Source organism: Petromyzon marinus, chromosome 9, assembly GCF_048934315.1.
Source record: "Petromyzon marinus isolate PM22_M1 ecotype Great Lakes invasive population chromosome 9, UKy_Petmar_22M1.pri1.0, whole genome shotgun sequence".
NCBI lineage: Eukaryota > Metazoa > Chordata > Hyperoartia > Petromyzontiformes > Petromyzontidae > Petromyzon > Petromyzon marinus.
In genome coordinates, this window is record NC_133675.1 from 5,519,130 (window position 1) to 5,544,734 (window position 25,605).

At 50.3% G+C, this 25,605-nt stretch overlaps 1 protein-coding gene across 4 annotated transcripts in view; it reads left to right on the forward strand.

The window, feature by feature from the left end:
- The window catches only part of LOC116940650 (slit homolog 2 protein-like), a 196,429-nt gene that overhangs the window by 144,109 nt on the left and 26,715 nt on the right, over positions 1-25,605 (forward strand). For 2 of the 4 annotated variants that reach the window (XM_032950759.2, XM_032950762.2), the window contains exons 13-25: positions 1,446-1,589; positions 2,706-2,869; positions 5,358-5,381; positions 9,001-9,151; positions 9,765-9,839; positions 11,780-11,923; positions 13,083-13,226; positions 15,611-15,777; positions 17,039-17,171; positions 18,874-18,942; positions 19,930-20,001; positions 23,788-23,859; positions 25,290-25,361. In XM_032950759.2, the coding sequence (XP_032806650.1) occupies positions 1,446-1,589; positions 2,706-2,869; positions 5,358-5,381; positions 9,001-9,151; positions 9,765-9,839; positions 11,780-11,923; positions 13,083-13,226; positions 15,611-15,777; positions 17,039-17,171; positions 18,874-18,942; positions 19,930-20,001; positions 23,788-23,859; positions 25,290-25,361 (1,431 nt within the window). The remainder of the gene's footprint in view (positions 1-1,445; positions 1,590-2,705; positions 2,870-5,357; positions 5,382-9,000; positions 9,152-9,764; positions 9,840-11,779; positions 11,924-13,082; positions 13,227-15,610; positions 15,778-17,038; positions 17,172-18,873; positions 18,943-19,929; positions 20,002-23,787; positions 23,860-25,289; positions 25,362-25,605) is intronic. The other 2 variants (XM_076065837.1, XM_032950764.2) reach the window with 1 other exon arrangement.

Genomic DNA, 25,605 nt, shown 5'->3' on the forward strand with positions numbered 1-25,605 from the left:
GGGCGGGCGGGCGGACGGACGGGCGGGCCCGTCCGTGAAGGGGGCTCTGCTCAATTCCTCGCGCGTCCCTGGCCCACCGGCGAGCTAATGCCCCCCAATTAGCGATGACAGCGCACTCCTGCACCAGGGTCTGCTGAGCGTTGTCCCCGGCACAGATCGCCACAGCTTCTGCCCAACGAGCGGTCACTGGGCACAACGTCATTACATAAACATAGCGAAATGAATGCAATACGTGCACGTATCTCTTTTTTTATTTGTTTCCCATGCTTGCGCGTGTCTTTGTTGTCCTTCCCCGTACCTCTGATTATACGCAGTTAGCTACGTATGGTGTGAAAGAAGTTCAACATACATACACGCGTGCGGTGGGGAGCAATGGCTTAGTGTTTAGCGTACTGCGGTAAAAAAAAACAGGCCACCTGGGTTCGATTCCTAATCACGGCTAACCACAGTGCTGAGTAATATCTGAACCTGTCCTGAGCCTCCCCCGGGTCAACTCAGCCTCACAATGAGTGAGTGCCAGGTGCATTGTGCAATAGTCAGCACTGGGAAGACAAAGGCAGCCGGGCATGGTGATAACCGCGCCACCGCCTCGCGCACCGTACCGATCTCAAGAAGGGCTCGCTAACAGCACACGTCCCGACAGCCCCGTGTTAAAGGCTACGATGTCTTTGATTTGACTCATCTTAAACTGAGAGGCAGATGCTGTGGTGATCAATGCTAAAATGAAGGAAATGATGGCCAGGTGCGTGGCTGACTAATCCACGCACGGCATCTGTGACCTGTTCACCTTTAATGAGGGCTGCACGAATTAAAGCACTTGCTGATAATCTTTGTGCATTTGGCCATTTTCATGATAATGTATGATCAGGAGGCGGGGTGGGGGGAGGCGGGGGGGGGTGTGGTGGGGTGGTGGAGGTGGGAGGGAGGGAGGCGGGGGAGGCGGGGTGGGGGTGGTGGGAGGGAGGCGGGGGATGGAGGTGGGGCAGGGGAGGTGGGGGGGATGCGGGGGGTGTGGTGGGGTGGGGGTGGTGGGAGGGAAGCGGGGGTGGAATTGGGGCAGGGGAGGTGGGAGGGAGGCGGGGGGTGGAGGTGGGGCAGGGGAGGTGGGGGGGAGGTGGGAGGGGGTTAATATTTGCAGGTGAAGCAGGAGTAGGTGGGTATATTTTGCATCTTTTTTTTGGTTCAATGTTTGTCACACTCATTTGTGTTCCCCCAGTGGTAGCCCGCAATTTAAATTAATGACTCCGTCTAATGACATTTACCTCTCGCTACGATTGGTGGTATTTAAACACTAATTGCACAATTAGTGCACGAAGTTGTTGTTGTTGTCTATTGTCATTTGGCGTAGTCGCATGTTCAACTCCGCTGACTCTTTCCTCAATCATCGCCTGCGCTGCTCCGATCCCCTCCCCCCCGGCGCCTCCACCCCCTCCCCTCCTCCCCAGGCTGCTCAACGCCAACAAAATAAACTGCGTCCGAGCGGATGCGTTCCAGGACCTGCAGAACCTCAACCTGCTCTCGCTCTACGACAACAAGATCCAGACGATGGCCAAGGGCACCTTCAGCCCCCTGCGCTCCATCCAGACGCTGTACGGCGGGCACCGCGGACGAGCTCCGGGGGCACTGTGCTCTCCCTGTCGCGTGCTCTCGTGCTGTCGCGTTTCACCCGGTGTGCTCCCTGCGCATCCCTCGCTCGAGGCCGTGTCTGGGATGTCTTCATCCCGCTCGCATGCGCATCGCGGGCTCACTGTGGTGCAGATGCACCATCGTAATCTACGGCCATTCCTCTTTTTAACGTTGGAAGATTAAAGGCGGGTGGCCAAAGGGCAGACCTGTGTATATTACCCAGGTGCGGCGCACATTAATTCTCATTCACCGTTGCCAGCGAGGCTGGGATTAGACGGCGATTATGCATTCAAATTTCAAAGTCATTACACGCGCATTGCCATAAACCAACATAGTCTGCGGGGTCAACCCTGTGCGTTCAGTTACAAAGGGGGCTGGGGTTTTTTTTTTTGTCACGAAACTAAATGAACACTGGCGTATTCAGGATGTATCGAGTGGCTTTGTCCTCATTGTCTCAGCGGAATAGCAGACGTGTACCCAAGCGCGTCCACGTTTCCCTGCTACTACCGCTGGCAGGGTACAAAGCGTACTGCAATCCGCTCAAAGTTTTCATTAACGCACTCCGTCACGTTTGATCATTCGTACGCGTGTTTATTCCACAATCCGCCCCCATTGTCTCCCAGTTGAACAGCCACGTTGAAGGGAAACAGTATTTATAGTATTACACGCAGAGTTTTATTTTGGTTTATGTTTCACGTGAAAAGAGAGCTATTGATATTTAATAGGTGAGATGAAATCGATTAGTTTAATGGATGTATTTTTGTCCTCATTCTAAAACCTTTTTTAGTGGAGTGGCGGCAGCAGAGGTTAGCACACTCTGCTCTGAACTCGGTTACCTGATTTAGATTCTTGGCCACGACTAATAGCATTGAACCTGTCTTGGGCCTCCGGCACTTCCATTCACCAACCTTCCCCCTCGCTGCTCAGCGTGGCGGAGTATGGCCAACAGCTCCCATGACCGATACGGTACGGGGAAGCCCTTCGCCCAGCGGCGGATTGACGAACGACCATGAAAGCCATCCCCAAGCGCAACAACCGTCGTCCCCGTCTGTCCGCCCCTCCGCTCCTCCACGCCGCAGGCACCTGGCGCAGAACCCGTTCATCTGCGACTGCCACCTCAAGTGGCTGGCCGACTACCTCCACGCCAACCCGATCGAGACGAGCGGGGCCCGCTGCGCCAGCCCGCGCCGACTCGCCAACAAGCGCATCGGCCAGATCAAGAGCAAGAAGTTCCGCTGCTCGGGTGGGCACCCACACCTGCCGCACGCACCCCTCGAGGGCGCACCACGCACCACACGCTCACCGCACGCTCACCGCACGCTCACCGCACGCTCGCTCTCTCCCTCTCTCTCGCGCGCGGTCTCCGTCTCTAGCCCTCGCGCCAGCGGTCTTAACCTTAACCCTGCTCGCGGTGCCTGCCAGTATCTCAGCAGTGGCTGGAGAAAGGCAGGAGGGGGCTTGGTGTGTGTGAGCGTAGGATACCTGTCTGTCGTGTCGTACACGCATGTACGTGTACGGCCCGTGTGTGGGTATGTGTGTAGGTGCGTGTGTACGAGTGTGTGTTCGCGTGTGCTCACGGGTGTGATCCTGTTTGCGGATTTAAAGCCCTTGCCAATATTCTATTCGTTGAGGGCCTCGCCACGTTGTGCGGATTGCGGGGGGTTGCTTGACCATACTTCACCATCCTGGCTACTGTGGGGTGGTGAAGGCCTTGAGCATAGACATGGGAGTATTAAAGTACAAGGATAATTTTTTTTCTGCACTACCCATTGATGCCCACCGTGTGACCTTTATGGAAATATTTGGCACGTATCGCAAATAAATTTGAATTTATATTTCCGTGGTGACATGGAAGCTTCTCGTAGTCTCAAAACTCTTTTTTCAGAAAAGTCCTGCATTGGGATGCTTGGCCAATACCATTCATGTATTGTTTGGCAGTGGTTTGGGAAACCGGAGTGCCTGGAGAAAGCACACGCATACAGGTGGGAGGGGGTTAACACTCAATAATGTTAACTCTCAGTCCCAGTCCTACAACACCTGGCAAGCCCTGGTGGTCAGCCCTCCAAGCGCTATCCAGGCTCGAGCCTGCTTAACTTCTGAGAGTTGACGAGATGGGGATAGGCCAGATGAACGTATTAACTCGGGGTTTCTCAAATACCATTGCCCACGATCCACCAGAGTAAGTCTTACTTTAGTTGATACGTGCTGCACGTGCCTGATGATTGTTAAGAATTCAAACGAGGTTAGAGAGATCTTGCACGCGTATGCGCGTGTGTGCGTCGCACGTGGAGGGTAGACCACAGACTCAAATTAACCGCCGCTCTCTACGTCTCGTCGTAAGTGTTCACCAATCATCAGGCACGGGCAATGCGGAAAAACGTATCTTACATTTGAACAAAGGTAAACCTCGGGACACTTGAGAAGACGAACCGGGTTGCAGGCAATGGCGTGTCTGAGACCACACCGGAACCTAAACGTAGGACCATTTTGTTCGGGATTATAGCCGCATGGTGCATGACATGGACCCGTCACAAGTGCGGTTCACCGTGACAGCCAGAATGGCTGTAGCCCTTGGCATTGGTCCCATAACCACTGTGGTGGGAAAATGTTAACTCCCTCGCCTGGTATGCAGGAGGTCGTCGTGGGTTCAATCCCGATCATGACGCCTGTATATTGGCCTGTATGTCTCTCTCCCCATGGAATTTACATGTCTCTTTCCCTCCAAATTTTGAAACATGCGTTAAGAGTATTTGGCTGATATTAATTTCCACAAGCGCTATCATGTGTGGCCAGGTTGCTTCTGAAAGAAGCTCAATTGTTCGGTGGGACTTACCTGATAAATTAAAAAAAATAGTTTTTAATAACCAATGTGGCCTCCGCTCGGCCTCTCGGGAGGTGCCCCCCCCCCCCACCCCCATCATCTTCCCCCAGTTTGTCTGGGCGCAGGCTCCACAAGCATTTGTGGAGCCCTTGACACAATTCCCCCCCCCCCCCCCCCCCCCATGTAGAGATTGTGTGGGCAAGTGCTGTTAGCGAGCGTCCATTGACGCAACAAGGGTGGTGGTGCGGCTTTAGCGCCACACCTGGTGCCGGCTTTGCTGAGCTTCACGCAGAGTACCCACTCCTTATTTAAGGCTGAGCCGACATAGGTGATGGCCCGGGACTGTTTCAGCTATCGCTCGTCACTGACTCGTCGTGGTTGTGAATCGAATCCAGATCACCGGGTTCGTAGCGCATTCGATTCACAACACACATGCACACACATATGCACACAAAGACAAATATCCCCCGTATAGCCTTAACAGACTGTAGGGGCAAGTGCTGTTAGTGAGCATACACAGGCACACACACACATACACGACTTGGATGGATGTTGTTTTCCCACATCGTGTAAAGTTAATAGGTACACACACACACAGGTGTAATTTTCTTCAGAACTGGAAGTTGTGCAAGTCCAGATATTTTTTTTTTTATAAATTTCAATGCGAAGAAAATGGGTTTTAAATGTAAGCCACTTGTGTGTGCGCGTGTGTGCTCCATCATGGTGGTATTTAATGAAAGGTTTTTTTTGCCTCTTCCAAACCCTTTCACAAGATGAACTGAGCTTGGTTCTTTGGGACGCGATGGCGGTGCTTGTTAATTCGCTCGCTCTCTCTCTCTCTGTGACAGTCACAGCAATCAGCTTGTCATGTTGTCTCCCTTTCTCTCCATCCTGCCACCCCACCCACCAGCCAAGGAGCAGTACTCTCTACCAGGTGGGTGCTTCTCTCACCTTTTGCATTCTCTGACCAATTTTCCACCCATTTCTACCTGCTACTAATCTCTCTATCTCTCTCTTTCTCCCTATCTCTCTCTTTCTCTCTCTATCGCTTTCGTCTTGGCTGCCGCTGTTGTTGAATTAACAAATTGTCCGTTTTTCTTTTTCTGCCGGTGAATCGAGAGAGATTGTTTCCAAACGCTAAACCACCTCCTCTGCAAAAAAAATGCGAAATGAGGGTTGCCATCTGTCCTAGGTTTATCACGATTCATCCTCTCTTTGAAGCAGCTGTCCGGGGGAAATGTATAAGTCTGAGCGGGACACGAGCGTTGCGTAGTTCCCCCACCTTCTTCCAGCGTGGTGGAACCTTATTCTTCTTCCCGTGATAGGTCTTCGTATTTTTTTATAGCGAAAGGGGGGTGGCAACCCTGGGTGAAATGCCCAGTAAGCATTGCTAGAATCACGTGGAACCGCATTGATTGGCTGAAAACGTCTTAATATTTAGAGAACCACAGATCTTGGGCAATTGTTGGTCGTGCCGGCTCACTGCCTAGCTGCTGCCTTCCAGCTCGTCTGTGCTTCCTTATCAACACTGAGACCCAATTTGCACAAATGACAACGCTATGTATATAAGCCCTACATTTGTATTATTATTATTATTATGACTACTGTTTGAGCACTGCATGTTATCTGCAAAACGTTGGCAGCATTATCTTGCACAGGGGTGGTTCGGTGTTGGAAATCACCCAAGGTCAGCGCGTAATAATAACGTTTGTATAATTTTCTATGTCGTGGGGTTCATGGTGACAGGGCGCTCTGTGGCGCGACATTGTTAGTTTTCGCTTACGTGTACGGACGGTGTGCCTGTATTTGTCGCTTGAGTGGTACAATTTCAATGCAGGAAGACTCGGAAGCAAGAGCTTTTGCATGTACAGTAAACCCTTGTTAATTCGACACGTGGGGCTCTGGCCTCGCCGAATTATCCAACTTTGCGAATTATGAACAATGGTACCCCCCAGTGCCTCCTGCCCCAATAAAAATACAAATTTGCTTTCCAAAAAATTGCTTGCAATGAAAAGTAACACTTACCATCAGTAACCAGCACTGCAGGTGAATAAGGTTCCATGTGGTAGGTGACAGAGGTTGTTGAGGGGGCTTAATGCACTTCGTATGTACTTACTGTACTGTATTTTCAGGGTGCTTGATTTTATGTCAAACTCTTCACACGCCATACACATTGACACACACTCTGCATCAATTCTATCCGAAACTTTGACTTTGTCTCGCAGACTAAAGGGGTTTATATTTCGGTCCCTTTCCATTACTTCTTGATGTTGGTGCAGACGACATTTCTGAGACGGTCGGCTTGCACAGAGGGCACAAATAAGGTAAACTCCAAAGCGACGGGTCTGCACTAACGCTCACCACGCGCGCCACCACCAGACCGAGTCGTTGTTTTGGTCGTGGCGTCGCTCCACGTGTCTGCCGAAATTGGACCAGTCGGTACGGCAATTTGGCTCATGGTGAATCACTAATACACCATATCTATGCCGAAAGCGCAGCCGTGCAGAATTATCCCCGATGATAAATGATCAAATACCGAAATAACGAGGCTTTACTGTATTGTTGCAAGCACGGGCAGCGTAGCGTTTGGTTTCTGGTTGTTAAACACGTGTGCGTCATGTTATGACTTTTTTGACTGCAAGGCTGATATTAATTGTGGATTTTATCTCCTGATGCTTTGATTTTAAAGTTGTAAATATTGAATGACGGTGATGATGATGATGATGATGATCATGTATGAATACATTTTCTCTGGACAATGATGATATTCGGGGATGAATCGTCCTCAATTTGATTTATATTTGTCATGGTAGGAAAACTGTTTCTGCCACGCATTCTCAAAGCCCTCTCTTCATTGATTCGTGTGCCTCAACATCGATATTTGTCTGTTGGTGTCTCTTTTTCATAATATGACTTTATTTCTTCGTACTAAACACTACTTGGCCATCATTATTTTAGCAATTTTTCTACGAGTAGTTCACTTTTGTAAAAAAAAAATCGTGCTATTTTATACACCTGGCATGCTACCACGGTGTAATTGTTAGCACACTTAACTTGCAATCCAGAGGTCACCAGGTTGATCTCCTGGCATGGAAGTTGAAACAACGGTGGAATTGTCTTGAATCGGCCCTCACCCAGTGGTAAATATGGGTCGAATGTGCTGGGGGTTCCCATGTGTGGGTACCCCCACCTCTTCCAAGACGTTTGGCCAGCGTGGAGGAGTAGGCCAAATACCATCGGGGTTGGGGGTGGCGTTTCTAACGCTCCTCTTAGTGGGGAATTTTTCAACGACAGTGGGCACGAGCAGGACACTGCAGGCCTGCTGCACCTATCGCTCTTAAGACATCTGCATAATTCTGACATTTTCACTCGTGTGATCCTCGTAACTCCATCCCCTTTGAGTCTCATTTGGCCCCAACGCCATGGCAGATCTCTCTCTCTCTCTCTCATGCACTCTGAATCTCTCTGTTGTCTCTCTCTCTCTCTAACTGGCCCCCTCACGTGCTGCCCTTGCTCCGCGGGCCCTGGGTCCCGCTCCTACGGTACTCTCCCGGCCCGCCGGGCCCAACGTGGGCCTGCCCTGCTGCTCCTGCCGCGTCGCTTTCCCTTGTGCTTGATCTAACCATGTGCTTGCCGCGCTCAAGACAAAACAAAACATGGTTCCTTCAAGCACCAGGGAAGGCCACGCCTCTCGGCCACCCGGGGGACACTGCAGATCTTGCTGCCTGGTGGTACCGGGTCATTCCCGACCTCCTAGAGTCGACAAACCTGGTTACACTTAATGTTAAACAGGCGATTTGGTGATGCTGCTGTTGCTGCTGCTGCATTGACGGTGGTGCACGAGCACACATAATAATAAGAAAAAAACTCCACACGTTGGTCAATAATAATTATAAATCGTGATGTATGTGCTGTGAAGAAGGGCCATTGCCTGAAACGTCGCAAATTTGATATATATTAAGGCCACACAGTGTTATTAATGAATGTGTTGAGTTTTTTTTCTTGTTAATATTCTGGTTTTTTCCTAACCTCTACCGATGAAAAGGTCGTGTTTTCTGCTGGGAAGCTGTGTGAGCTTTTTGTGCGAATTATATTTGAGATGCGCTGAGTAAAATTGAAAACGTTTACTATTCTGCAAAACAACAAAGTAACGCTGTGCTTCAGGAATCGGACAATGCCGCTCCACACATGTCAATGATTCGTCACGATTCAGGATAGCGATTTGATTCACGAGTTGGTTAGTGGTTGCATTGTCACAACTCTAGCAGCTGCAGGGCTGACACAAACTAACGAATACATGTACCAAATGAAAATAATCTGTTGCTCACACAAATGACTCGGCGAATGTATCGTGTGCATAATCGATTCATCGATGCATCATTACACCTCTCCTGTATTTACGAGACGAGAAAATATATATGGCCAATCCATGTTTAAACATTGTCTTGTTATAAAGTGCCCATGGTCTATCCCCTCTTGGCCCTGCTTTGTGCTTCTATTTCCAATTCCCCCCCCCCCACCACCACCCGCTGGCTGCGCTGGCCGTGACTCAGGAGCCGAAGACCACCGCTCGAAGCTGGGTGGCGAGTGCTTCGTCGACTCACTGTGCCCCGAGCGCTGCCGCTGCGAGGGCACCATCGTCGACTGCTCCAGCCAGCGCCTCTCCCGCATCCCGGAGCACCTGCCGCAGTACACCACCGAGCTGTGAGTCGGCTTCGCCGGCGCGCCGGGTCGGGCGCACGGCCCGAGGCGGGGAAGGCCGCCCGGTCCTCTCGAACCTGAGCGGGCCACGGTGGCGAGGATGCTAACTGCCTCGCCTGGTTTTGCGGGAGGTCGTGGGTTCGATCCCCGACCCTGACGCCTGTATATTTGGAGTTTTGCGTGTGTCTCTCCCCGTGGCCACGTGGATTTTTCTCCGGGTCCTCCGGGTTTTCTCTCCACATTTAGAATCAACGTCACGCGTTTGGAATATTTGGCTGATAGAAATGTTCACGTGATAAGCCACTTCGTTGAGCTATCATTTGGGGCCAGGTCACATTCTGCAAAGAGCTGCATAGCTCAGTGGGCCTCACCTGGTCAAATAAAAAATAAGTTAATAGTTTGGAGAGTGGTTTAGGCTTCGTGTGTTGGTGCACTTTGGAGCAATAAAAGAGCCGGTGTTGAAGACTGCATGGGTTTTGTGTGCCGCAAAGCCAGGTCAGGGAGGGGAAATTATTTCCCGTCTAAGATTGACAAACTTTCTGTTCGCGCTCAGAAACAGGTTGATTGTGTACGTGTTAAAATATGCTCGTTGTTTGTATCCTTCTCTTGCCTCCAGGCGACTGAACAACAATGACATCACGGTGTTGGAAGCAACGGGGATTTTCAAGAAGCTCACACAGTTGCGGAAAATGTACGGTTTGTTGCTGAGAATCGAATGGATAACCATTACTCCTTCATAACTATTATTGCATCTGTTATAGCAGCCATAAACAAAGATCCCCCCTATAGCCTGCACAGACTGTTGGGGCAAGCGCTGTAAGCGAGCACCTGTGAAGGCCGGAGTGGCACACGAGGGGGTGGGTGGCCAACACCACGCCCGGCCATCTTTGTCTCCCTAGTGGCGATGTTTACACACCGCACGAGGCACTCATTTGAGGCTGAGTCTACCTAGGACAAGCGTAAAACAAAAATGGCACAGGTTCAAGTCGAATTAATTTTAACTTTTTTATTCCACCAGAAGTTTTGACCTTTGAATCTTATGCTGTCACTGGCATGTGTTGTGCAATGGTGTATGTTTATCAACAACCTCCCACTTCCTACCAATGTGATAAATGCCTTTCACCACCACCACCACACCAACAACCTTATGAATATGTAGTCTTAAAGTAAAACCATGGAACGGGGTGCATCCATTCATCAACTAAAATCACCGGATCTTACGCTCACAATACATCTATCGAATCGAGCATGTAGGAATACATTACTTGTCATTTATGCAATTTATATGCTAATGATACAGATGACTTGCGATAACCTCAAACATGAAGTAATGCCAACGAGCAAGTACAAATTAGACAAGCGGGCATTCATTCTGAAATCGCCAACCGGAATCTTGAAGATTCATACAATTCTCACGTGCAAAGTAGATGTTGCACTTGTAACTGCGAGCAAGCTTCACCTGATTTTCTATCGGCTATAGCGTCACACTCCACAGGAGGTGACCTACTTGGTTCACTGGTGATGGGGATTGCATATTTTCCAGTGTTTAGCCTAAGACTTTAAGCAATTTTGAACTTTAAACTAATCCTTTCCGATGAGTTAATCCAATCAACCTGAGGTCCATAATTTTTAAGTCTCCCAAACCATATTTTTTTTTAAATCATACTTTTCTGCTTATAAGCACACTCACATTATTTCATCCAAATTGAATTTTTATAGCAATTCCAGATCACCGTTACCAATTACATAAGTCACTCTTTCAGGAGCGATGATCCATTTGTTTGTGATCCTGAGACCCCATCTCAAATCGTTTCATTTATCTTCTCGTGTTTTCAGCTCTGAAGTTGCTTCTGTTCGTCTTCTTAACTTTCCCATCACTTGCCCCATGTTATTTGTTGTGAAGTCTGGTGCCTTGAATACCGAGTCGAAATGCACTTTATAAACGTTCTTCCTTAAGTTAAGATATCCCTTTTCTTGCACACGTGGTTAGCGAAACCCCGCGCGAGTTGCATGTTAAAATTGTACGTTACCCGCCGGTGTTACTTGAGTCGTGCATGATCTGGATGTTGTTTCCCTCGAATGCGTTTGCCACTCAGGTGTCTGCAATGTTTAGGATTATTTCACTGCGTTAACTTCCTTCGTTACACCAACGTCCTCCGTGTGGGCGGAGGGGGTGGGTGGTCAGTCTTGTAAATCAGCTTAGGGCTGAATGTTTCTTCATCATCGCCATCGGCAGATAGCCCGTAGGTGTCCACTGCACATTTCGTTATTTGTTTCCACTTTCCCTCGGTCTTGTGCCAATATGCTCCAGTAGTGGCCACATCTTTCTGGCACCAATCTCTTACGATGTCGTCGTCAGGCCCGTTCTCTGTTATGTTCTCCTCTGTTTCCGGTTCCTTCCATTTTTCTGAACGACACACTTTTAATTTTCCTGCTGTTGTCCATCCTACGTGTCTGCCCAAATAGTGCCGGTTTCCTTCTCATAACCGCCTGCATCATCAGAGGTCTTCTACCGTACGCGCCGTGCGCCTTTGCGCGAACGCGCACGCGCGAATCGCGTGTCATGCACGCGCTTCGGAGGGGGAACGCTCCCACCGTGTCTGCTCCCCCCTCCCCCCCCCCCGCACGCAGTAACCTGAGCAACAACAAGATCGCCGACGTAGAGGAGGGGGCGTTTGAAGGCGCCGGCTCGGTGGGAGAGCTCCTGCTGACGGGAAACCAGCTGGAGAGTGTGCACGGAGCCATGTTTCGGGGCCTGGAGGGCCTCAAAACACTGTACGCCGCCCGTTTATTGCCGTGACCTTTTGAACAGTTTTTGTGCTCTGCGAATGTGTAATGGGTGATGTTTGTTTTGGGCGTTTTTATTTTCTTTTGGGTGTTTATTTCTATCCTTTTTTTTTAAGTTTTGCGTGAACTTGTTTTGTCCCGGCCATCCACACAATCCCTCTGCGTTCCTTCATGTGCATCCCAGCGAAGGATGTTTTGTTGTTATCCCGTTGCGATAAAACGTCAAAAAGCAATGTTCTGCTCAAATGAGCAACGAGGCATTGGTTCTCAACAGCCCTGCAGAGCCAGCGGTGGAAATTCCTCGTTCCTGTGGCAGGGGAGAGTCTCTCTATTGGACGACTACTGTTGCCTTCCCCACAAAGTGGAACTTATTTTATCGACCCCACAGAAACGATGCGCTGAGTCAACCCCCAAAGCAGGGATTGCGAGCCACGCACAACAATTGCTGACAATATATTTATTGTAATATGTAAATGGAAATCAGTTTATCATCAACTGCAACTGGATCCTTTTATCGTCCGTGGTGTATGTGTCTTTATGATATTTATTGTAAGGATAAGGATTTGTGTTGGTGCTTAAATACCTCAGCAATTCAAAGGGCATGACTTTGCATCTCATCTCATCCATCCCAGTGCCATGTGGCAGTCTAACGAGGGGACCCTCAGTGACACATGGCCCTGTGCAGCACGTGGTATGCCCAGCACTTGCCTCCAAATGGGCATTGATCTGCTGATGGGGGGGGCAATGTTGCATTGTTATTTTCCCAATTAAGTAATTTGCTTTTCATTTAACGCTTGAGCCATTGTCACCTGTATTGCACATCATCATGATCATGATCATCATCATCATCATCATTGTGAGGCACGCGAGAGCAACTAAAACCGTCGTTGTGTCAAACCAGAGTGCCCACGTGCCACCGCGGCGCTGCAGAGGGAGGGCTCCTGCATGGTTCTGCCCATGCCGCGACAGATCTAACGGATCCGCGAGTCCCACGGAACGGCCAACCAGACGGTTCGGCGATTTGTCGTTCGGACAAGCGCTTTGGTGATTTGTCGAAGTGAAGTAAAAAAAAAACAATCGCTCACCCTGCGTCTCGGCCCCCCCCCCCCCGTCCCCCGTCCCCACGTGGCTGCGTCGCCTGGCGCAGGATGCTGCGAAGCAACAAGCTGACGTGCGTGGGCAACGGCACATTCGCAGGTCTCGGCTCGGTGCGGCTGCTGTCGCTCTACGACAACCAGATCGGCAGCATCACTCCCGGAGCCTTCGCCACCGTGCACTCGCTCTCCACGCTGTGAGGAGAGCCCAACACACCCACTCCCCCCCACACCCAGAACCGCGCGGCTTCGTCCCAACGATTGTTTCATTGTTCATCTTGCCATGCATTTCTTGATTCGTTTCTCCGTTTTTGTTTTCTGAGGGTTTTCGTTTCGCTCACTAGTTGCTTTCAATTGGGTTTGGTCCCTCGTGTTCAATGAATGTACAACGTTGTGAGGATGGCGCTGTGTAAAAATGAAGTTATTATTATTACCGTATTCTTTGGATTATAAGTTTCTCAGGAAAATAAGACGTGCCCCAAAATGTGTGCCCCGTATCAATTAAGTTATACAAATATGGCCACACACGCGCGCGCACCTATATACCTACCGGAATTACCAAGAAGCATCCGCAAATGTTGCTTTATAATACAGGACGGATAAAATATTAAAATGGAGAATGCGATACTATGCAAAGCGTGCGTTTGGCCGAAGTTGCGAATGCTTTTGTTGCATCTGGGGTGGAGCAACCCTTTTGCTGCCTCGCTGCACTTTGCTATAATTTAACGTGAAGGGGTCGGTCGCCTCCTCGTCACACTCACATCGCTCTTGTGGCACGGTGGCCGTGCTCACGAACCTCGCTCCTTGATTCCTCCACCCCGTGTCGAGGGCTCGGTCTACCAGACCGACCGTTTCGTCTCATCCATGCTCAACAACTCACTCGCCGTCTCAATAACAACAACAACCGCCGTTCACCACTAAGTGCCGGTGACGTCACCGCTCTTGTGCCATGCTAGGTGCACACACGCCCACCCACTCGCTCACGACACTGCAGGTCACAACTCTTCTCGTTCTGCCTCTTCCCTCGCACGGCTCCCCTTCGGAACCTTCAGCCCTTCGGAATCTTCTCCCATCGTCTCTTTTCTCCACGCTCTTGCAAACAATTGCTTTGCTCAATTCAAAAAACGTATGAAATCTTATCCGTTACAACTTTGATCGTGCTGTTTGTTGCTGGCCACTCGGCGCTTTGGGCCGATGCATCATGGGTGTTATTTTCTTGTATATTTGTTGAAGCAGAAACCCCAGGGCCGTTAGGATTCACTCGAAGCAATGCGTTTCCGCGCCGCGCTCGCCAACATGTCCATCGCCAACGCAAACAAGCCTGTGGTGGCTGTTCGGAGTAATTTGTGTATTGCAGAGAGTGCACGAAGCTTTCTTCATACAAGCAAAATAAGGAGAGCATAATGTATTTCATTCAGAATTACTTTCGCGTGGATAGATTAACTAACTCTACCAGACGGGCGTTTAGCTCAAAAGCCGGGGAGGTTATACTCCGTGGACGTTTTTTTTGTTTTGTTTACAACGTACACGTCGGCTTGTAAAGGATAAGTAATATACGGCGCAATTTCAGAGTTACACGCACGTTGTTAACTCGCGATTGACATCTTGCGCGGTCTCCCCGATGTGAATGGCTCGTTACAGAGCTAGCGCCGACCTCCGACCCGGTGCGTTAGCTGGAACGATTCTCCCTTCCCTCTCGGACGCATGTACGCGCACGCAGGCACACACACACGAACATCAGAGCCGCGCAGTGAGCGAACTCGAGCGCGCGCACGTGTGTGGCTGCAGAAGATTCAGCGTTCAAATCTCGCGGAGACCGGCAGCGCCCAGGCCGATAGCCAACAAAAACCGCGCGTGATTGAGTCATCGACCTCTGAAATGTATCTGCTACGGCAGCGGGGCGCATTTGAAACCAGCTCCGCTAATGGTCATTAATCCCCCATCAAAGCGGTGACAAGACCTCCGGGACACGCTCCAATATCTCCCCGCGATTGTCACCTTAACGTTCCCCTCTGTCAGCCACCCCCCCCCCCACCTTCCCCCACCCAAACCCCTCGCCCAGCCGCTCCACAAACCCCCAGCCCTCCGGACAACTCTCACATCCAACCGAGGGCTGCGGGCAGTAGCGTATCGCTATTGTCGCACTTAAGCCCACACTACGGTGAGCTCCCATGGTCATTGTGTGCCGAGGGCTAGGATCAGCGCGACAAATGGTTTGGCGGACGGTTTAATGGGCACGTTTCCTGCAGTTGGCTCACATCTGAAGCAGCGGCGTTTCTACACTCTGCTCGCTCGGCGTTCTGTTGCCAACATAAACATCCGCGCACGGTAACTGTTTTGCCAAATTCACGCATTTGAAGTGTTGTCATGCCAGCAAAAATGGTGCGTTCGAAAATAAAAATAAAAATCCGTGACGCTTTAAAAAAGCTCTATATTTTCAGCAGGTATTCTCGCTCCGGATTAGATATCGATGGACTCGCACTCACTTCTTCATCTATATATATATTTATCCACCACCCCCCCCCCCCCCCAAACGCCAAACCATCTCACCCATCTCTATCGCATGTGCCACCCGCGGCAGGAATCTGCTGGCGAACCCATTCAACTGTAACTGCCACCTGGCGTGGCTGGGCGAGTGGCTGCGCAAGCGGAGGATCGTGACGGGGAACCCGCGGTGCCAGAAGCCGTCGTTCCTGCGTGAGATCCCCGTCCAGGACGTGGCCGCGCAGGACTTCTCGTGCGACGACGGTGCGTTGCCTTCGAACGCCCCCACCCCATCCCACGCCTCTCTCGCTTGCACACGCATCTCGTTTCTGTTAGATGCAGAAACGGGATGTTGCCCTACCGCGGAGTTGTGGGTTAGCACAATGGACTTTCATTCCTCCCGGCACAGCGTTCAAAACGATGGGAAGGTGTCTTAAATTCACCGTTGCCTTTATCCACCCAGCAGTATAAATGTGTCCGTCACAGTTGGTTGGCACGTCACATGTAGTGGGGTAAGTGTGTGTGTAAGTGTGTATGTGTGTTTGTGTGTAAGTGTTTATGTGTGTAAGTGTGTACGTGTGTAAGTGTGTGTATGTGTGTGGGGAGCGGTAGTGTAGCGGTTAGCGCGCTGCGCTATGAACCTGGCGACCCGGGTTCGATTCCCGCTCACGGCCAACACCAGTGACGATTATCTGAACCGGTCCCGGGCCTCCCCTAGGTCGACTCAGCCTAAAATGAGTACCTGGTGCGGTGTGTAAACATTGCCACTAGGGAGACAAAGGCGGTCGCGCGTGGTGCTGGCCACCCACCCCCTCGTGTACCGTTCTGGCCTTCAAAGGTGCTCGCTAACAGCACTTGCCCCTACAGTATGTTAAGGCTATATGGGGGATCTTTGTAGGTGTGTAAGTGTGTATGTGTCTATGTATGTGTGTTTGTGTGTAAGTGTGTTTGTGTGTAAGTGTGTATGTGTGTAAGTGTGTATGTGTGTAAGTGTGTAAGTGTGTATGTGTGTGTATGTGTGTAAGTGTGAATGTGAGTAAGTGTGTATGTGTGTAAGTGTATATGTGTGTTGAACTTCTTTCGCACCGTATGCAGCCAACCATGCAACACACGACAAAAAAAACTGTTCTAAAGAAATTCGTTTTCAATCTAGATTTCAAACTAGAGAGCTCCAATGGCTTCCTAATATCAGACGGAAGAGCGTTTCAGATGGCCGCAGAAGCGTGCGTTGGCCGTGGCCGTCTTCAAAAAAGCACAAAGACGGGGCAAAGGGTGGGTACTCTCACCTCTTCCAAGATATCTTGTCGGCCTTCACGAGTAGCCAAAAATTAGCCCACCAGAGGGGCTCCCTCGAGTGGAGGCCCTTCTGCCAGCACAAGCACAACCAAGACATTGCTGGGCTGCCCCTCCGTGTTTCTTCCCTTTAAACCGCTCGCGGCTCCTGCTCGGCGCTTAGCGAACGACTTTCCCGGTGGTCTCCCCCGCCACCCCCCCGCCCCGCCCCGCCCGCCATGTTGTGCGCCAGGCAACGATGAGAACGCCTGCACACCGCCGCCACGCTGCCCTGCCGAGTGCACGTGCCTGGACACGGTGGTGCGCTGCAGCAACAAGGGCCTCAGGGGGCTGCCCAAGGGCCTACCCCGAGACGTCACCGAGCTGTGAGCGCGAGCCCCGCTGCTCTCCCGCGATCGCACACATGGCACTGGCTCGAGCTCACGCAACGCGCTCGCGTTGTGGTGGAGAGATGTCAACTCCCTCGCCTGGTGTGCAGGAGGTCGTCGGTTCGATCTTGACCCTGACACCTGTATATTTGGAGTTTGCATGCTCTCCCCGTGGTCGTGTGCATTCTTCTCCGGGACCCACGGTTTTTCCTTCCACATTTAGAAGCATGCATGGCTGCTATGAATTACCTGGTAAAATAAAGGATGGCTTAGTTTATCGTTTTAGCTCACACGCCACGCTGCTCGGCTAACCAGGCCCCCCCTCCTTAAACTCCTTTCGCTCCTCTCTCAAAGCCTCACCCCTTCTCCATTGCCCATGCTCTTCCCTCCCCCTCGCCCCTCCACTTCGTCCCCTCCCTCCCCTATAACCCTTTCGTGACCCCCTAGTGCCCTCTGTTGCACGCCCTTGCCATCTTAACCGCTCTTGATTTTGTTACCGCTTTTAACCTATGGATAAAGAGCTAAGGTGCTCTGTAAATATAAAATAAGATAACATTGCACGGCCTTGCCACGTGCTTACCGCCCCTTTAACCCCGATGACTAACTGGCGTGGTCCTCTTCTCCTCTGCCCATGATGGACGGTCTCTTCCCCTTGACAAAATTCTAGCCTCTATTCCGCCCCTCCCCCATCCCCTTATCCAACCTCACCCCCATTCCGCCTCCCCCTGTGCACATCCCCACTGCCATTGTACGGCATCTTGAGATGCGGCTGCATTTTCATAACCGTCGTCACCATCCACGATCGATCAACTGCTGGATGAAGGTCTCGCCCAAGCTGCCGCACATCCGCCCCTCGTAGTCCCGCGCCACAATGATACACCCAGCGCGCTGTACAGGCGACGGCGGTGACGACGATGCCCCGTCGCTCCGTCTCCGCGACGGGGCATCATTGTGCGGCTCTCCGTGGAGCGGCGCCAATTGCACAGCCTCAAATCACGTGGGGAGCGTTTCTGCGCAGAGAGGGCCTCTCTCCACGTGGGTTATTTTTTTTTTTATGGTTGGCAAGTAGTGGGAGGCATTCAATGCGGGCGTCGTCATCGGGTCGTGATAAACGTTCCGCGTGTAATGATGACATCCCCTGCCAGCAATTCAACAAATGATCACGCTTCAATTCAATGCAGTTATTTTGTGTTTCCTCGTCATTACCGGCTCACGTTGTTTCTCATTTGCTCCGTCTCATTTGTACAGTTGCGTGCTCTCACATTCCTACATTTGAGAGGGGCAACATCATTTCGACTATAATTTTCAGACGTCGGAAATGTAGGCTTCCGCACGCACGACGCCGCCGCGTTCGTTATGAGTGTAAGAAACTAACGCATCGTCGCACGCCGGGTTATTATTAATTTAGCGAGTGCGTTCGAGGGCGGGAATTCGTAGAGATGGAGCTCGCAGAATTCGGTCCGTGCTGGTTGGATCATTAGCTTCCCCGGGGAGAGTGCGTGGGGGGGAGTGGGGGGTGGGGGGGGCCAGGGTACTACTGAGGGCTGTGACGTGAACGCTGAATGCATTGCCCCCCACATGCCTGGCAACAGGCTTTTAATGCCCATGAATAATTCTTGACTGGTATATTTCCCTGCATCCCGTCCCTCTCCCACCCCCCCCCCCGTCCCCTTCCCCTAATGCCTCCACTGATTCCCAGTTACCTGGACGGAAACCAGTTAACCATGGTTCCCCCAGAGCTGTCCAACTACAAGCACCTTTCGTTCATGTGAGTACCACTGGTGAAATGTAAGTTGCGGAATTAAAGAGTGTTCCGCCATTTTCAGTCCGCTGCTGGATGAAAGCCACGTCAGTCGTTTTTGTTGTGTGTCCATACTTTACCACGTTGGTCGGTGCAGGAAACCCAGAACTGGTTCAATCATCACTCGCCACTTACGTTAGCCATGCCCGGTAATTTAACTCGGGTTGTAAGGCTCATCGTGTAGTGCGCTAAGCACTGCTCCTAATAAATATGCCAACCGAACGGGGATTCTGCATTGCACAGTGAGTAGCACACTGTGCTATCAACCTGGGAACTTGATGTTTGATTGCCAGTCACGGCTGACGTCGGTGACACGTGATATCTGAACAGGTCCTAGCTCCCCCTCGCCCTATAACCTATAGCCGTTAACTGGCCTGCGTCGTGAAGTATGGTCAAATAACATTAATGACAGGCAAGGCATGGGCAAGCCTTCATCCAGCAGCTGTGTGGCAAAGGGCTGTAAATTAGTATTATTATCAACATCGTAGAATACCTCATGTTACCACTATTGAAATCAGACCCATGTTCATTATTATAACTGTTGGGGTCATTTGCAATTGCTCATTAAATTGAATGAGCTTGGAACGTGGTGTTAATGGCTATTGTCAAATGTAGAAAAGTGAAATGCTCTGTTAAAACTCTCAATAGTTAATCTTGCGAAACAATCGCAAATTAATAATCCACTGTCACAAAAATAATTGATTTTTTTCCCGATAAAAGTGTGTACTAAATCTGGCAACCTCACGCATTCCATGCAAAATCGTTTCTTATTTTACATGTTTATTGAATGTTAAATATTACGTTGAAAAAGCAATGTAATTTTCTCCCTCCGCTTCTCTTTATTGGGTAAAGTAACGTTAATCGAGTGAGTCGGGTTGTGTGCACATTTTGATCTCACCATCGCACACCGTGCCCAACACTTGGCACCGATCCCTCTGCTCGTTGTCTTTCTAGTGACCTGAGCAACAACCACATCAGCACCATCGCAAACTTCACCTTCAGCAACATCACCCAGCTCTCCACACTGTGAGTACCCGTGTCGGATGGTCAGGGCCCGTGGCTGGAGGGAGGTTCGTTAAGTCAATTCGGTGTCAGCCGAAGGGGGTGGACTGATTTCCCAGGCATCATGGAAGGAAGAGTATTTCAGACGACCGTAGTAGCACATCTGGAAGTGTGTGATGCAGTAACCATCTTTAACTAAGTCGTAATTATTATATTGGTTGTTTTGCCCTTAAATCTGTTGGATGCACCTCTGACGACCGGAGTCTTGTAGGAATCGATTGGCAGCTCCCGCCATGTGCCACATTCGGGCCAGCGCTTGCGAAATGGGCCACGCGGTGTAATGAGCATCCACGTGCATCTCCAACACAGACTCGAGTTGTCATCTCGGAGATTCCAAGGAGCGGGACCTATCACGGAAAGAAGAATATCTCACAATACCAGAAGAGGGGGGAGGGGGGGGAATGCACTTCAGTGCTTTGTCTTGAGCGCCATATTCTAACGCAACTGACAAGAACCTTAGTGTTCTGGAAAGACTTCCAGATTTCCCAGGACAGCTGCTTTGAAAATGACGATCCTGGGCCTAATCAAGGCAGGTGGGATTGCTAGCACAGATGCAGCGGCAGGTGTTCTCTTCCTCACTGGAGCAGGAAGCCAACGAACACAAGCTTCCTCCCACCCAGGTCTCAGAAACAATTCCTCACCACGTTTCCCTACCAGCTGGCTGCCATTTGCCTTTTGCTTCATGGTTCGACAGTAACAGTGTTTACCACTCCTGGCAAGGGACAATTTTAATTTGGTCAATTACAATCAACCTCCGCAAGCTGCTGCAGCCACTCCACAGAGTGGTGAGGATCATCTCTCGGCAGGCACGCAGCGTTGATGGCCGAGCGAAAACGAACGTGTTTGCGTGAGGGCATCCTTGATGGCTTTAAAATGCGGGTGGAATACCCCAGACAGAAATGCATTTGGCACATGTATTTAGATGTGTTTAGATGCTATAATCCTGCCGTGGTATAGCGGTTACCAACATCCTTGGAGTTTCGATCCAGGGGTCACCAGTTCAATCTCGGTAGTTGGAAAAATAGTGGTGCCCGGCAGTATAAATGGGGATACACACCACAGTTGATCGATTGGCAGGTCACGTGTGGTGGGGTAAAGTGTGGGTATTTCTACCTCCCACAATGCGTCTAGCCTGCATGGACGAGAGGGCAATATAACCCTCGGACGGAACGCTCTCGAGCTCCCTCTCGCGTGAAGCCCTCCTCCGCAAGCAGTGGTGTGAGTGAGAAATTGCGGGGCAGCGTGAATGCAAGTTGCATTCTGTTGTATTGTGTGGCGAATTAGCAATAGTAATGAGCGACTGTCGAATTAATGGTTAATTACTCTTAACTATTGTTCATTTCCCACACGATACAATTTTTATCCGCATTGCCCTGCTCTGTCGCACTGCCTAGCGTTGGCTACACTCCTTATGCCACCCCTCATAATTGGTGTTTTCCATATTTATACGGCTTAATTATGCGTTCATAAGACAAACATAATATTCGCGTAGTTTATAAATTGCTCGACTGTGTGGCGCATAATGATAGGTTTTATATAAATGTTTAAAAGTGATGCCAAATGTAATGTCATCCTAACAATAACAGACAAAAGGCCCTTTTTTTCCGTGCAATGTAGGGCATGGTATTTTAAAACACGTGTCACCATGAAGCTGCCAAAACATGTGTTGGATGATTTGCTGTAAGTGGCTCCCATGCATACCTTCATATTTGGCCCGAATGAACAGGATTCTGCTCAAATTACCATACCTTGCACCTCATAGAGAAGCAGTTCATACCCATATATATATGCATAACTTGTAGATAAACAAAAGTAAGAATTTCATTGGAGCGTGCACCTCTACAGATGCCTTTAATTAGGTGGTTATTGCAGCGTTTAATTAGCCCCGAGGACGTTGCTAGATAATCCCGGGACGTGAGAGGCTTGAACGAGTGCAATGGTGCTCGATACGTTTTAGGCGCCACTCACAAACGCTCTGATCAATGACGACCTGGAGGGCTGGCCGAGGAATGAAGCTCCGTGTGTACTTATTGGCTTCTGTATAAATGAATGAATCAGTTGCAGAGTTGGGTGGCGGACTTGCTGGGTTGGGGTTGGTTGATTGACTTGCCGACTGACTGGCTGGCTGTCTGCTTGGTTAATTAGTGCATTGATTGATTGGCTGGATGGTTTGGCGTTTGCTGAGTTGGTCGGATGGTTAGCTGATGAATTGAATGGCTGGCTGGCTGGATGGTTAGGTTTGTTGATTGGCTGTCTTGTTAGTTGGTTAGGTGGTTGGGTGTTTGATTACTTGGTTAGTTGAGGTGGGTGGTTAGTTGGTTGAATAATTAGCAGATCGATTGTTTGGCTGGTAAGCTGGATGGTTGATTAGTTGGTTGGCTGGCTGGTTAGTTGACCGGCTGATTTACTTGTTGTTCGGTGACCAGCAGAGTGGAGGATGCGCAGGCTCTGTGAGCGAAATGTAAACAATCTTGGAGGGCAGCGAGCAGCACCGCAGTGAAAATCTGCCAGGCTTAGGGCCACCCAAGGCTCGGCACTTAACTACAAGCCGGTTATTGTTTGTGTACATCAGAAGGACAGATCAAAGGTTATAGTTTGAAGAAAATAATGGGTGGGTTCTGCTCTGCCTTTCTGTCCTGTTTATGAAGCACACGCGAGTTGTTATTTGTTCCAAATGCAGTTGTTAAAATCAGCCGCATGTACAATATCAAATGTCCCATGGAATTTATTGGCGCAGGCAACACAATAAATTACAATTGATATTGTCGTGGCAACATGTAAGCTGCTCTGATTCCCAGGACTCCTTTTTAAGAAAAACTATGAAATGTTTTGTTTTACCAGGTAAGGCCCACTGAGCGATGTCGGTATTTTTCAGAAACCACTTAGCAACAAATTATTGCTCAACGAAGTTACTTATCATGTGGACATTTATATCAGCCAAATACTCTAAAAGCACGCTTCTAAATGTGGAGAGGAAAAACCAGAGAACCCGCAGAAAAGTCCACGCGACCACGGGGAGAACATGCAAACTCCAAATATACAGGCATCAGGGTTGGGATCAAACCCACGACCTCCTGTATACCCGGCGAGGTAGTTAACATCGCGCCACCGTGGCACTAAAATGCCCTGCATTGGGACGTTTGGTCAATAGCTTTCATGAGTTGTTTGGCAGTGGGAGGAAACCGGAGTACCCGGAGAAAATACACGCATACAGGGAAGGGGGTTTATACTCAACAGTGTGATGTCCTGACCACCTCTCAGCCCCAGTCTTGCAACACCTGGCAAGTCCCGTGGTTGCCCATCTAACTACGATCCAGGCAAAAATTTGCTTAGGTTCTGAGATCGGACGAGATTGGGCACGTCCAGGGTGATTAGAAAAAATCCTTGACACGTGCTGTTAATCCTTTCTCTCAGTCGTGAAAGCCACTGGTGCTATGCACTTTTCAATCAAAATCGAAAACTCATTTCTTTAGAACTGCTTTTTTTATGTTTAGTTTGTTGTTCTTCCCGCGCACCTCTGATTAGCACGGTTGGTTACGTACGGTGCGAAAGAAGCTCAAAATGCGTACAATCCTGACGTGTTGAAACTAACACGTTCAATAACAACACAGCTTTGTTCGAGAAAAAAATGATGGTCTCGACGTGAGTGATAATAGCACGGCGCTTGTCAAACGGCTCTAAACATGTCGAGGGGAACATAACACCCGGGAAGTCCGTGGGTGTAAAGTTTCACCTCTTTGTTATTTGCAGGATTTTGAGCTACAATCGTCTAAGGTGTCTTCCTCTGCGGGCGTTCGCTGGCCTCAAAACCCTGCGCCTCCTGTGAGTGTGGGAACCGGCGCGATGACACGTGTCTGTTGCTGAGCGTATGTGCGGCAGGAACTTCAAGAAATGTGACCCCCCCCGCTTTGTCAAGCCAACCCCCCACGATTGCGACGGCCCCCTTCGATTGCGTGAAAGGGCAGCGTGTATTTGGATGATGAGTGGTGGGGTAGTTTTTCGCGCAACATGCGTCAAACCTGGCAATCTGTGCCCGATTCCCAGCCACGGCTGGCGTAAGTGGTGTTTGAACCGGTCCTGGGCGCTGACCCACACTCCCACCCCCCCCCCCCCCTGCCTCACCAGCCCGTGTCGACCGGCATGGTGAAGTATGGCTCAAACATCCCCCGTGAATGACGTAGCATGGGGGAGGCCTCCGTACAGCAGTGGCTTGACAAAGGGCTCTAAATTATTATCGTCTACAGAAACGCGTAGATGCTTGAAAAGATATCGGTATGTCATGTACGTCCCATGACGCTCAAGCTATTTGCTTGAGGTCACTCCCTGGAATGTCATTGTTGAGCCTCTCTAACCTTGAGACGCCCAGCATTTAGCAATTACACCCAAGGGCTTTGGGGGAGGGCGCTTCCTCGCTCCGCGTTGGATGGGTGGAACGTCCTCGCGGGTTTGTGAGCACGGCCGGGAAGATTACATTTCAGCGATGATGGACAGTGGGGCGGACAATTATTTAGCTGCATCCCAAAACATTCTCTTGTTAAAGTCTGCGCAATAATTTCACCGGTTTCACAGTGCGCCGTCGAATTGTTTACGGCTCGAATATTCGGGTTCTCTTTTACTTTGCTCCCCTCCTTCCGTGTGCGCGGAGTGAATTCCTTATTGACAGCCGCATAATCTTATCACGGTGCGTTCACCGTGGCAGGACACGTCCCTTCCCTCTCGACTTCCCATCCGTTGTTGTCGCTGACGTGTCACATCACGTGATTTAATCTCCTCGGAATGTAGACCAGATTCGGTTAGAGCCGGAAGAGGGGAATTATTCATCTCGCCCGCCATGCGGGCGTGAAGTGGGCGGTGGTGGCCTGATGTTGCTGGAATCCTGTGTCGACCATGTGCGTACATGCGTGTGCGTGCATGCGTGTGCGCGCGCGTAGTGCAACGGTTAGCGCGCTGCGCTATCAAGCCAAGCGACCCGAGTTCGATTTCCACTCACGGCCAGCCCCGGTGACGATTATCTGAACCGGTCCTGGGCCTCCTCTAGGTTGACTCAGCCTCAAATGAATATCTGGTGCGGTGTGTTAAACATCGCGACTGGGGAGACAATGGCGGTCGGGCGTGGTGCTGGCCACCCCACCTCTTGATGTTCAGTGCCGGCCTACATAGGTACTCGCTAACAGCACTTGCCCCAACAGTCTGTTCAGGCTATATGGGGGATCTTTGTCTGTGTCTTTGTGTTCTATTTGCATGGCTGTTAGGTCACTTCACGGAAACGACGTCTCCATGATTCCCCACGGCGTTTTCAGCGACCTGACGTCTCTCTCCCATCTGTGAGTTTCGCCGTGATTCTGAGCGCGGCATTTTTTTTTTTTTTAAAACACGCAACTTCAAATTAATTTCTCAACAGTTTCATTTTGCACCCCCCCCCAAGCCACGTGTAAATATCTTAAATGATAAATGACACCGCAGAAATTAAAACACCAGCACGCGCGCACCCATAAAACATTACCGCGAAAGCGTCGCGTACGTAGCGCTTGGACGCGGAGCGCTCGACAAGCGGTGGCGGTGATTAAT